This window comes from Semicossyphus pulcher, unplaced genomic scaffold (assembly GCF_022749685.1).
Source record: "Semicossyphus pulcher isolate SPU_LCO1_2020_fin unplaced genomic scaffold, fSemPul1.0.p SCAF_10, whole genome shotgun sequence".
NCBI lineage: Eukaryota > Metazoa > Chordata > Actinopteri > Labriformes > Labridae > Semicossyphus > Semicossyphus pulcher.
The window spans coordinates 6,264,314-6,278,046 of NW_027211604.1; the positions used below are offsets into that span (position 1 = coordinate 6,264,314).

A 13,733-nucleotide genomic window follows, 5' to 3' on the forward strand; every position below is an offset into this window, starting at 1 on the left:
AGTAAACAAGTCGGGCAGAATGAAACCAATAATGGACGTTGTCAGATGTTAAATTTGAAGCTCATTAGAGTCTTAATTGTGCCGGTGTTGAATGCTACACTGCTTTGGCTTTAATAAAAAACAACAAAAAACACAGCAGAAAATCAACAATATTTCAGACAAGCAGCTGTTATTATGTTTAGGATAGTCCGTCTAGCCATTATCTGTACCGGGTCGCCCGGGGGCTGGAGCCTATCCCAGCTGTCTTTGGGTGAGAGGCGGGGTACATCTTGAACTGATCACCAGTCAATCACAGGGCTGACACACGCTACATTCAGACAGGCAAATGTGGCCCAAGTCCCAAAAGTCAGGTCTGTTTGCGTCCTGAGTCTGAACTGTCATCAGAATTCATGCGACTTTCACGTCACTCTTGATCGGCATAGGTCACAATTTTGAGCTGGCGGGGCTCAAACTATAAACATAAACATGGAAGACGGCTGCGATGGAGTTAGTCGGTGGATGGATAGTGAGGTGTTAGACCTCACGTCTGTCAGGAGTTCTTATTGTTCTTATTCAAGGCCGGTTTCACAGACAAGGCTTTGGTTAAGCCAGGAGTAGGCCTTAATGTTTTCTCGTTAAACCAGGAAATTGAAGTGGCTTTGATGGACGTGGCCTAAGATCAGTTAGTCAGTGACTATGGAGTGCTGGAGTAACCAGGGTTAAGCCTCATTAGGTTAAGTATGAGCACACACTGTTGGTCTAATGGTGCTCATAAAAACCCGGAATGGAAAAACACCATGACTGGTGTGAATCTTGAACGGCAGAGGCAAAGAGAATGTGTTCAAAATACTTTAGTGAGTCTGAAAAGGCTGTGCCAAACAATCCAGTGATTGAAAATAAAAGCCACACTGATTTCACTGAACAAGAGAAGACGAGTGGTCGGGCTGCAATCTGCGGTAAACTCAACACAAATGAAAATATGACAAGAAAAGTTCATTTTCTTTATTTTCAGTTTTTCAGTTTTCTCATATTTATATTTTTGTGACATTCATTTTAGAATGAAGCCTTTATAGACTCTGTGGAAGAACCTTAAACTGTGTAAACAGAAGAGAATGCAGAGATCAGAAGAGACGATGTAATACTGGTGTCTGGAATCATAGAGCACCAGCAGCCTCTGGATGGTGGAGCAGATGATCGGACGGTTCAGAAGACCTGAGCACAAGTGATAAATATTCCACAGAAAGTAAAGTGGTTGCTGGTTACTTAGTATATCCCACTGTCTGTGTCAGTCTTTATTCTTCTTCTTCATACTAAGGACCAAATGAGTTTACTGCTTCTAATGGAGGATTTTAATCACCACAAACTACCTCTTAAGACGGCCTTGATTTCGTCACTCATTTAATTTTCAGCGCATACTATTTAAATTTTTTTAAAAGCAAAAAAAAAGCCATAATGAATAAATTCTATATTTAAATCTCATCTGTGTGTGCTTCAATGTAAAAGCATCTGTATGCAGGTCCTTGTTGGTCATCGCTGGCCTCAGCCATGGGCACACCTGCTTGATCCTGATTTTCCATTGGAGGATCAGGACAGCAGCGCTGCTTCAGGTAGCTGTGCAGCACTCCGATTACACTTATCCACAAGTACTCGTCTGGCTGGCCTCTGTAGTGCACGTCTGTCTTCATTTAGTTATTCCAAATAGTCCATGCTTCTTCACAAACAGAACTAAGCAGAAGTTAAACCTGCCTCTTTGAAGGATTAATTTAGACTTCGTTTTAGTCCTAGAGTAGCTCTAACCTTCCCTCTCACAATCAGCTTAGTTTAATCCAGAACAGGCTAAGTCTATGACTGCTTTAAGATAAGTCTGTGCAAGTCGCTTTAAGTTAAGACAGCTCAAACAGGCATTTTAGTCCGGGACTAGGCTTAAGCCTTCTCTGGGCCAGTTTCACAGAGAAGGTTTAAGCCTAGTCCCGGACTAAAATGCCTGTTTGAGCTGTCTTAACTTAAAGCGACTTGCACAGACTTATCTTGAAATAATAATTTTGTTTTCCTGTACCCTTTGGACAGAAAGCCTTTGTTTGTTGCCTTTAAGTTTTTTTGTGTATTCAACTTACATCACTGTCTGCATCTGTCTCCTCTCCCTTTTTGTTTCACCACAACCGTGACGATCCCACCGCTCTCGGCTCCGACTCCGCGTCCACACACACCTCCGTACTGAAGTAGCAGCCATTGCTCCACAAAAAGCCATAATTAAAAATGTGTCTCTCTTTCTCCTCATCCTCATCCTCGTTATCATCTGCTGTCGAATTCGCTGGCTTTCATGGGACATCAATTTATACATGAAGCCGTAAACGCCGACTTCCAAGGTGCCAATGTTTGTTTGATTGCTGTGTGCAGTCTTTGTTATTGTTCTTTTGCACATGCGGGTCAGCACAGAACCGTGACCTGTTCACACTACGATCTGATATTGGCCACATTTTTAAAAATAATGTGACCAGCCAAAGAAAAGAATAAGCAATGAATCGGAACTGAGCACGAAGGCTTGCAGAGCGAACGTAGCCATAGAGACAGACAACCTTTCACGCTCACACCTACGAGCGAATTTAGAGTCACCAATGAACCTAACGAGCATGTCTTTGGACTGTGGGAGGAAGCCGGAGTACCCGGAGGGAACCCACGCATGCACGGGGAGAGCATGCGAACTCCTCACAGAAAGGCCCACTACTTCTGAACTAGGACTCGAACTGGGAACCTTCTCGCTGTGAGGAGACGGCGCTAACCACTGCACCACCGTGCAGCCGATATAATACTGTACACACCAAAATAGTGTTTTTAAAAGTTGCCAGATGGACCAGTTGGTGAATTGGTGTCCTTTTGTTGGCAAGTTTATTTATTCCACCTACACAGTGAGAGAATTAGAAATACAATACAAGCCTAATCTGATGTAAAATGTATTTCAATGATATTTGAGTATAGGCAAATAAGGCGAATGACCGAGCACGACATGTGAAATCAATGCAAACTGGAGAATCCAGTCCAAATACATCTACAAAGCACATTTAAACACAACAAAAGCAGACCAGGTGCTGTACAATCAAACACGAAAGCCATGAAAACAACACAATAAAACATTAAGGCCAATTTAAAGACAACAGGACAATAACATGAAAGGATTCAGACCAACAGGAAAGGAATGAAAAGGTGACTTTCTTGCAGAGCCAAAAGCCGAGGATAACAGATACAGACAGACGTTGTGTGGATTTGAGCTTCACAACATTCAATAAATAACTCTGTAGTGTTTTTATTGTTAATATCGCTCAGGGATGTTTTGTACTATCTGGCCAATTTGCAGAGGTCATGATGATGTTAACTTTGCAAGAGAAGATGCAAGAGTGCTGTAACATGTCACATTTAAGACGAGTCTCTCCGACCTAAATGTTTAATTTGAGTGAGTAAATTAAAGTCAGCGCTGAGCAGGAGGCAGGACTTTACACTCACTGCTGCATTAAACAACTTTTGATTTCACGCAGCATAACTCGATTCATCGCTTCAGATCTTGTAAGATGTAGCGGACGTCTCAGTCTCCCTCCTTTGCACCCTTTGGACTGTGTCTGGTTTTCCTTTTTGCTTTTTCGTTTCCTCATTTTACCCTCATCGCTCCCCTCTACTGGCTATTCACATGTGCACTGGACTGTGAAGGGAAAAGATGTGTACCCTCATTCTCAAACACATGCATGGCCCTTTACACACACGAGAATATATGCATAGTGTAACGACACAAAAAGTCATTATTATGCATGAACGGGCCGCATTGTGCACACGCTGATGTCATTACCATGCATTTAAAAAATGCTAGTCATGGCTGGATTGGGAGCTAATGTGGCCGCAGTGTGCACGGCTGTAACTCAAAACTTTTAATAGCATTTGTTACGCTCATTTCTTACATTTACAATCCCTGATTATCTATTTATATCCATTTATGTTTGCATTAATGACATCTCAAAGACAGACCGACTTAGAGTGTCGCTTCCTAAGGCACCACCTGATCAAATGAAGACATTTTGCTGCAGTAAAGTTGTCCCACTGATCTGCTCGCAACACCAGTCCTTCATATTCTCTTCAGTCTTTTGATAAAGTCATTGCAGATTTCACAAGCTTAAGATCACAGGCCCTTAGAGTTAATGATCATCTACCTCAAAGATCCACACACACACCAAAAAGACCTTTAATCTATACCTAAGATGACTGCACTTCAGTCTGTTCTGCTGATGAAAGGTTAATATCTTTATCTGCACACACAGTGCTGACTGGTGATTGGACTCAGCATCCTGTGCTCTCTTAGCCAATACTTTATTGGCGATCAGTTTGTACACCATCTGCTGACTGAACACACTAACTGCATTCTGACACAAAGCTGCCAAGAACAAAAAGGCAAAAGTCCAGAGAAGCTCCTGCACGGCAAACACAAAATGCTAATGTGTTACTATATAAGAAAAGCATCACTTTATCTGGGTTATGTTTCGCATCCACAATTAAATAACTGCACATATTCTTTCCGGATGGATCAAATATTCCTTCTTCATATTAGATGCATGTAAAGGTAGCCCTTTCTAGTTTTTCAGGCTACTTATCTATATTATGTATCTGCTCTTGTGCATCCTTTTGCTCCAGCAGGATCCATTTGGTTTATCTTGTCCTATTAAAGATCATCTGATTGGGTGTTTTTAATATCTGCTGTTTAAATGAAGAAGGCTTCAGCACAGCATTATTAAACAGTCCCTCCAGGATGTTGCCTGATTTTGAGGCAGCTTTTTAAAAAAGTTGCAATACAAGTGATGTTTTGAGTTTATTTTATTTTTCTGTTTAACACACGACACATCCACTGTGAGCGACTGGGACAAACGCTCTATTGGCTAAGCGAGCTGTTTACCTTCTGACATCACTTCCAGTAGATTTCAGTATCAGGATTGAATATAAAATGTGTAAAAACTGAATGTCAATAGCCATGAAATGAATATTTTGAACATCAAAGAAGTGGCTTTGGTGACGTTCATGACTTCACACATGCGGGGAAATTAGATGATTGGTCAAATTTGCAGAAAGGTAGTATTTGCGATGATAAAAAGAAAGTTGCAGCGATTGGTTGAGTTTGTATGAATTCGCAGGAACGCAACTTTGCACCTTCCTGGAGGGACTGATTAAAGCTTTGCAGTAACTCCAAAGCAAAATATCAGAAAGATTAGAGCTGGTGAAGCTATTGTCTAACTAATATCTGTTTTGGATTACAATTAAATCATATATGTATCTCTTTGTATGTAGATGCCAGATATGATAAAAGTATAGATGTATATCTATTTTGAACAAAAGATTAGAGGATATTAAGTCCATGTGTATGTAAAATACGACAGATAAGATCCTCCTCCAGAACAATATGTGTCATGCTTTTGTGTACTGATTTAGAACATGCATTTAAAAGCAGAATAAGAAACAAACAAAATGGCAGTGTGAGGATAACAGTGCGCCATAGATTTATTTGTGTTCAATTCTAACAGTTGTTGGTGCTATACATATACTGCTAATGTAAAAAAAAAAAAAAAAAAAAAAAAGGTCTAAAGAAACACAGACTCCAGACAGGACAAACAGAAAGCAGTTTTGCAATATTTAAAAGAGATAGGAATATATCATAGGTTATAGAGGGTTTTATTGTTTTTGTTTTTTAAGTTATTACTATCATTATTAGTATTATTATCTATTATTATTATTATTAATTTATCTGATGTAAAGTAATCCTCAGACAACTTCCATGCTACATACTCCGGTACAGTAGGTGGCGGTATGCTTCTAAAAAGTAATGGTTGCAACCCGCCATTAAGCATTAAACTAAAAGAAGAAGAAGAAGCAGAACATGGGACTCCGGTGCAGTAGATGGAGCACTGCGACTGTTGGTTTGGAATGAAAACCCACGAAGAAGACCCAGAAGCGGAAGAGACGTGGCACATAAACAGACAGAGGAAGGAAGGAACCAGCTAGCTGCACTGAAGTTTACTGATGACAGCTCCCGGAGCCGCCTTCCATGTGAATTTGACACGGAAGCTTAAATGACAGTCGTACAACATCACCTGAAACGAACGGGGCTTTATTAAAGTCTGTGTGACAGGTAACGTGTAAATATTGATCATATTCGCGATAACTCCCTCAACTCTTCTAGCTAGCTAGTTTTGCTCGCTAACGCAACCTCACCTGACAACTTCCAGCTAAGGCACAGGCTAATGTTAGCTTAGATGAATGCCAAAAAGGTGTTATTGCTGACGTGACTAGTTAGCTGGTGTTGAAACATGAATTTAGACCAAATAAACGGGCGCACGACCTCCTGAAATGTGTGCGATAACTTATGTCACGTTAGCAAAACACCACAACACAGGATGCGTACAGTTAGCCGGTTTAAAACACATATCACGCCTATAGACAATATGAGTAGCATCAAGTGCTGGGTGTCATTCATAACAAGCTAATAAAGAAATGTAGTGGCATGTTCACGCAACATTCGATGAAGCTTTTAAATAGCTGCTCTTATAAACCAGTACAACCTGCTAGATTTATTAGCCTCGCTTTGGGCTGTACCCCCCACTACTTTATGACATGGTAACAGTTTATCAACAGTACGTCAATATATTGCGTAATTAAATACACCAAGACTGAAGAAAGATGTCACTCACGTATAGTTAGGCTATAGGCCCATGAAAAGACATTATGTCATGATTGATGACATGTAACCTTACATTAGAGTGGGCAAAGAGGGCAATAGTAAATCAGAATCAGTTTTATTGAAATGTACAGACCCACAAATACTACACTACATACTACACTTAAAACAAGGACAGGTTAGACAAGGTAACACAGACACTTAATACACGAAAAACTAAAGCTACTATAATATTACAAAGTAATATATATATATATGGTGCTGAGATAAATATTGTTATGAATCAGGTTGTTATATACAAGAAGTAGATGGTTGTAGTATTTTCAGAATATACAGAGAACGTGAATTGACACTTTGATTAAGTATGTAATCTTGTATTACAAAACAGCCATTTATCAAAGTGAAATCAGGTCTTAAACATTGATTGCAGAACTGCTGATGGATATAACATAATCAGTTAATAATGACTTTATTTGGGTCTCATGAATTCCTTATAAATGAAGATATTTCATCACACTGATTTGCAACATTACTTACAGTGCTTTATACTGTACATTCACACAGTAATGGTGTGTACAGATTATGAAAATTGGATGGCAAAGCATCTGACTTTAGACATGTTAAAAATCATCTCATGTTATATATATCGTAATATCCCTGACCCCAACTCTAACATATCGCCAACAAGCCATGATAAGCAATTTACATAAACCACTTTCGCTTTTTGTCTTGTATTGCCTATTCAGCGATTTCCCTCCTTCCCTTTTGTCCACATGGTGAATACTTCTGATTGTTTTCACATAACTTTGACAGAAGAGCTATAATTGTACAGCACTCAGGGGTTTAAACACTTCCCATGACTTCTTCTTCTTCTTCTGAGTCTGGGAAGTTCACCACATTAATCTTGAACACACAGATGCATCCAGTGTGCCTGGAGACATTTCATGCTGTCGGGGAAAAGACGAGTCTGAATGAATGTCCATCTTGGGTCTGTTGTATCGCTCTGCTCTGTATTCAAGTGAACCTCAGCCTCAATGCAAGCCTTTTATTGTCACATGCTTTTACTACTAATTGCAGACACTTTCCACTTGCCTCTTGCTTCTGCTTACTTAATAGGTCTATAATTTACACAGCGATGACAAGTGCTCCTCTGTTGTATGCGTTCATAACAAACCTGCATTCGTTGCTTGTTCTCTACGCAGCGCAGGTGGCTATGGGTCTCTGCAAGTGTCCGAAGAGAAAGGTGACCAATTTATTCTGCTTCGAGCATCGTGTCAATGTGTGCGAGCATTGCCTCGTCTCCAACCACAACAAGGTCAGTTGGTAAACAAGCATCACATCATCGATGATGGTACAGAAGTTGCAACCTCACATTTCTAACTTTGTGTTTCCATGTGCTGCCTTTCAGTGTATCGTGCAGTCATACTTGCAATGGCTTCAGGACAGCGATTACAACCCCAACTGTACTCTGTGTAACACTCCACTGAATGCTCAGGACACTGTCCGACTGGTCTGCTACGGTAAGACTATTCAGTTCCTGTTTATCATCGTAATTCATGCAAACCTTTGTCAAGCAAGCTGATGATTTAATAAGAATTACAGAAAGCATGTTTTGTTTTAGTTTTAAAGAGAGCATCCCGTGTGATTGTTAAACTGTCTTTTCCTTCCACAGATGTGTTTCACTGGGCCTGTCTCAATAACTTGGCATCTCGGCTGCCCCTCCATACGGCTCCAGCTGGATACCAGTGTCCCACCTGTCAGGGTCCAGTTTTCCCCCCTTCCAACCTGGCAAGCCCTATTGCTGATGTGCTGAAAGAACAGCTGTCATCCGTTAACTGGGCTCGAGCTGGGTTAGGGCTGCCGCTGGTAAGGGCCTGTCATTGTTGTAATGTGTGATTGGTGACCTCATAAACCATTTGACAGACTCTGTGAAAATACATCATGTGAGAAGAAAATGCTCATTCAGAACCAAGCCTTCTGGGTGTACAAAAAAATCTGCAAATTGTACAGATGTTCTGTTCTAAGAAAACAGACATCCCAGATAGATATAGGAGGTCGTTGTTTGCAGAGTCCTGTTAAATTTGACCCCACATACCCAACTCCAACATAGCTAGAGCATTCATTCTTATTTAAACAGAAAGCTTAGATATCAGTGCTTCTTGCCAAAACATTGTACGTTCATTAATGATGTTATAACATTTCCTTACATGCAGTTAAAAAGGTGTTGAAAACAGCCAAGTGAGATCGTTGTTTCCTGCTCCCATTTAAATCAATCTAAGACAAAAACCGTAACAGCTAATATTTAAGTTGCTTAACCTTTAGGTTGTACAGATTTTAGGATATGAAGCATTTAAAGATACTCCAAGAATTAAATCACAGTGTACCGATGCAGGCACGTGCGTTAATAATTTAATCTATGACTGACAGATTGAGGAGCCCATTGGGGTCCTTGAAGAGTCCACAGCTAACGATGTTACAGATTATACCGACTGGTCAACATTTGATGGTGAGCATTCATGTTTAATTTTCCGTATATGATTTGCAGCTGGTTATTAAGTATTTTTTAAGTGGGTTAATTCACCTCTATTTTTTTTTCTTTCTACAGCACAAGATCAAAGTAACATTTACCCCAGCCACTCTTACAACACCAGCATCAGCCCTCCACCAAATTCTGTCTCACCTCCAGCGCAGGAGGACCTTGGAGGTCCTCGTAAAAATGGGGATCCAAATACGCAGGATCACTCTGTGATCACCTTCACTACTACTGCCACTACCTGCGACACAGTTACAATGAACACAGGTAAACAGTGGAGAGCTCTGTGAATGTGCTGCTTTTTGTGCATGTACTGAGCGTTAAACACACTGTAACACCCTCTACATTGAAAGATAACTTATTGTCATCCTCAGCATCGTCACCAAGAAAGATCTACGACACGCGGGACGTTGCTCACAGCTCGGTCACACAGATTGACTTTGACGATGACAAGTACAGACGAAGACCAACATTAAATTGGTTTGCTCAGATTATCAAGTAAGTATAATGATTTACTGAAGAGCTGCTGATCTCTTTTATTGCTTTGTCACCAAATCTATAAACCCCTGTATGACTGGTGTGATCTTTGATTTTTCCTTTCAGAAATCGTACAGGTGGAAAGCGGACATCTCTGTCCTGGAAACAGCGGGTCTTCATGCTTCTCCTGGTCGGCGTTCTGGGATTCTTTACGTTGATCATCATCATGGCTAAACTCGGACGTGCCTCCGCCGGCTCCGACCCAAACTTAGATCCTCTTCTTAACCCCAACATCCGTGTGGGGAAAAACTGATAACAAGCATTGATTCCTTCTTGTCCTTCTGTGTTACACAATATACGCCTGTGTAGACTGAGCTGAAATGGGACTTTCCACGGTTAGCCCAACAGAGGGAGCCGTTTACCCAACATGAACGGGGAAGCAAAAGAGACGCTGCACTCCACTTAGAGTGGAGGTAATCTCTGGCGCCATTCGAGTACACCAGTCAGTAGGAACATGCCAGGGCCCTTCACAGATTATAAGAATCCTATTAAATTCAGGAGTTTTCCTGTGATTCAAGTTAAGAAAACTCCCGAAGTGACCAAAGCCTGGTGCTTGTAGGCGAAGGATCCATTAATTTTTGCTTTGAAAAGCTAATGGTGGGGAGGGGTAGTATTTATATTTACAATTCCAGCTAACAATTGTCTGTGATCTTTGGAAGTTGATTTTTAATTTTAGTTCAACTAAACACTATTGATGTTGAAAGAACATCTTTTTGTGGCAGATGAGTCAGAGTGTACATAATCAGCAACAAAACCTTCATTAACATCTACGAGTTTATAAACTGAATCTGCTTTCTTTTTCTGATTTGAGTGACGTTTGTGCATTTCGCTTTCAGAGAGCCTCAAACTGGGATCAGATCAACTCCACACAGAATAAACACACAGCTGTTTAAGGGTGTTTGCATTTCTTTTGAAATTGAGTGCAATGCTTTTAGATTTGGCACACATACTGTATGTATATTTTCCCGATGTTACTTTGACTGTCTATTAAATGGGAATAATACAGAATGTCAGTACTGCTGTTTTTTAAAACTGCCTCAGAGGTGAGCGTTATCTTTTTGCCTGCACAGGTTCAAACTGTCAGGTGTTAAATACAGTTTCTCTGACAATGAAAAATATTAGCTCATAGAAGTTATCAGATATATATAATTGCATATTTGAATGTAGTTGCCCCCAAAAAAACAGTTATTTTGCCCCACTTTAATGTACCAGCTGCGGTGAAAGCAGTGCAATGATGCCATCACAGTCCACAGATGAGTATGATCCCACACATTACATGCAGTGCTCTGCTCTTTATGTACTAAACTGTAAACTGTTGCCTTGAACTGACAGCATTTATAAAATTCAACTTTAGGTTGTGAAAGTAAGCACCACTCACTCGCCTTTATTGTGTGTCATGACAGCACCACATATATGTGCATCTTATTTAAACAAAGTCTATTTCTAGGTGTTGCTGTTTGCACCGTATGTCATCAGGCAGGTAAAAGTAAAGGTTTGTTTGTACAGTGTACAGTGACATCAGTTAATTAGACATCACTGTGAGAGTGACAGTGTGTTAAGTTTAGTAATGAGTGATTTGTTTTATGTTCATGTTTCATTAAAGAGCAGCCCCACTTGTAGTTTAAACTCCATCTGAATGTTATTTTAAGAAAATACTTTTAAAGCTGCCATACATTTTTGTGCGACAAGGATTTTTAGTTTTATCGTTGTATTCCAGGTGTTACCAGTACTCCTTACAAAGAAAAAACTGAATGTAAGATGCTCCAAACTTGTGCTGAACTGTGTGTAGCAGGCAGACCTGCCTGTAAGATTACAACCTGATGAATGGGCCCTCTGTCATGTGCAGCCATGACACTATCGTACAAGTATTTTGCACTCTGACCTTCCTGGTGGTGCATTCAGCTCAGCTCAGGACCTCCACGTCATGGGAAGAAGTTCATAACAATCCTGACTCCTGTGCACGAGCTGCTACTAATAAATCAATGAAACACTGAATGAACTCATGCTAATAAGAGCTTACATATAGAGTGATTTCCACTCACTGGCCTGTGAACAGCAGTTAGTTCAGAAACAGCACAGCAAGCCATTTTATTTGTACCTTATTTGCATGTAATAATCCCCAAAAGGCAGCAACAACACAAACACAGCCGAGATGTTAAGTTTGGTCACTGAATTAGCTGAAGTGATCGCTAGCAAAACCAAACTGTTAAGCAAAGTGACCACGCCTCAAGTGGACAGGAACTGCAGTTTTTCGTTGGCTTCATTTTTCAGGCTTAAGCGTCCTGCTTGAATCTGGCACACTAATTGCACCTCTTGAAAGTTAAACAGTGAGAGGGCAGTGTTCCCCGACCTGAAGCAGAGTTATTTTTACACCTAATTGCATATGAAAATGTGTCGGTAAATAATTCCGTAGCACAATGGCAATGCGTCTGTTTCATCATCATCATCCCTGCGTCATTACTGGGCCTGTGATGATCTTGTAAGATGTAACTTTTGTCACATCCAGTCCACAGCTGTCCTCATTACAACCCCCTTGAAGTGTAGATATCCGAGTTATAAATATTCTCTGATACATCCCGTGTTGGCAAGTGTAAGAGGCCTCTGACTTTCCATTGCGTTCGCCAGACAGTCACAGCAGTGTAGGTTTTCCATTGATTGTTAGTGGATCCGAGCCACATTACATTGATGCAGGGAAAGCTGCCGGCGGCGATGAAGATACATGCTGCATAATTACAATGAGGATGACAGATCTGGCACTCGAACACACCACGAAGCTTTAGTTCGCATTGTCTGATATATTTGTTGTCATATGAAAAGGGTTTAAGTCCTGAGTGGTTTAATATAACACGATGATGTCTTGTGGTGTGTAATTGGCTTTGTCACCTATTGGAGTTCAATGTATTTGTCAGTAACTCTGAGTTATTAGAGTGCCCATTGCACTGACATAATAGGGACATCCTGATCAATAGGGTGACACTTTTTGGTTATCAGGCACTTTGTAAGCAGCACAGTGTTTTTGTGCCTCTGCTCTGTTCTCATGACGACAATCAGCTGGTGACATGCGTAGTAATTTTTCTTTGTATCTTTTTACTTTTCACATGAAACAAAAGTAGCCTCTGATATATTCTGACTTGTGAGAGGGGGGTTTGTGTTTATTCTAAAAGCTGCAGTGATACAAGAAAATAGTTTGTGACATCTAACATCCACCCACAACTGTGCCTCAAGTTATACAGGCTCAAGCAGAGTTTTTCTCTGACAGTTTTTCCTTTGCAGTTACTTCTTTTGATGTGTCACACTGAGGGGATCCATGTACAAGCTGAGGAATAATGCTGGAAGCCAGTGTTTGTTGGCTGGTGCACTGACTCAGATGCTTGAGGCATCTCCAAATAAAAACATCTCATTGAGATAGGCTGAGACACTCTTGAAAACCAAGCTGCAAAAAAAGGCAGTTTTTACATTTATACAGTTTGAGTGGTTTATGAAACAAATCCTTTAATATTCTTGTGTGGATTTGATTCAGTATTTGGAATAGCTGACACTTTGCTTTGATAGCATTGTTCTCTGAACTAAAAAAAAGGAACTTGTTTTTATTTTAATATCCTATAGGACTTATCATTGTCCACAGCAGACATCACCTGTGGGGTACCCCAAGGCTCAATTCTTTTCTCCCTCAACATGCTTCCACTTGGCAATATAATCTATATGCATAATGTCTTTTTTCAAAGCTATGCTGATGATACACAGTTATATCTAGCATTTATACATCACCATCCCAGCTGCCACAGAAACTGTCCAAAGGCCATGAAGCTTTGGATGTCACAAAATGTTCTTCACTTAAACGAGAAAAGTGAAATGGTAGTTTTTGTGCAGCAAAATGCCAGAAACCAGATTTTACAAGACCATCTGTTGTAGTGCAGGCAGCCACAAATTTAGAAGTGATTTTTGTTTGTAACCTGTACTTTGATGTATGTAAGTTTCCAA

At 40.4% G+C, this 13,733-nt stretch overlaps 1 protein-coding gene across 2 annotated transcripts; it reads left to right on the plus strand.

Moving 5' to 3' along the window:
• Window positions 1-5,989: 5,989 nt before the first annotated feature.
• Window positions 5,990-10,760, plus strand: zfpl1 (zinc finger protein-like 1). Of its 2 annotated transcripts, none has more exons than XM_069673223.1 (8): window positions 5,990-6,136; window positions 7,885-7,997; window positions 8,091-8,202; window positions 8,355-8,548; window positions 9,110-9,188; window positions 9,288-9,482; window positions 9,590-9,713; window positions 9,819-10,760. In XM_069673223.1, exons 2-8 carry the CDS (start codon window positions 7,896-7,898, stop codon window positions 10,003-10,005), a joined length of 993 nt encoding a protein of 330 aa, XP_069529324.1. In that variant the 5' UTR covers window positions 5,990-6,136; window positions 7,885-7,895; the 3' UTR covers window positions 10,006-10,760. The 2 variants fall into 2 exon arrangements, with proteins under 2 accessions (XP_069529324.1, XP_069529332.1); XM_069673231.1 differs by having other exon boundaries at window positions 7,890-7,997.
• The last annotated feature ends 2,973 nt before the right edge of the window (window positions 10,761-13,733 follow it).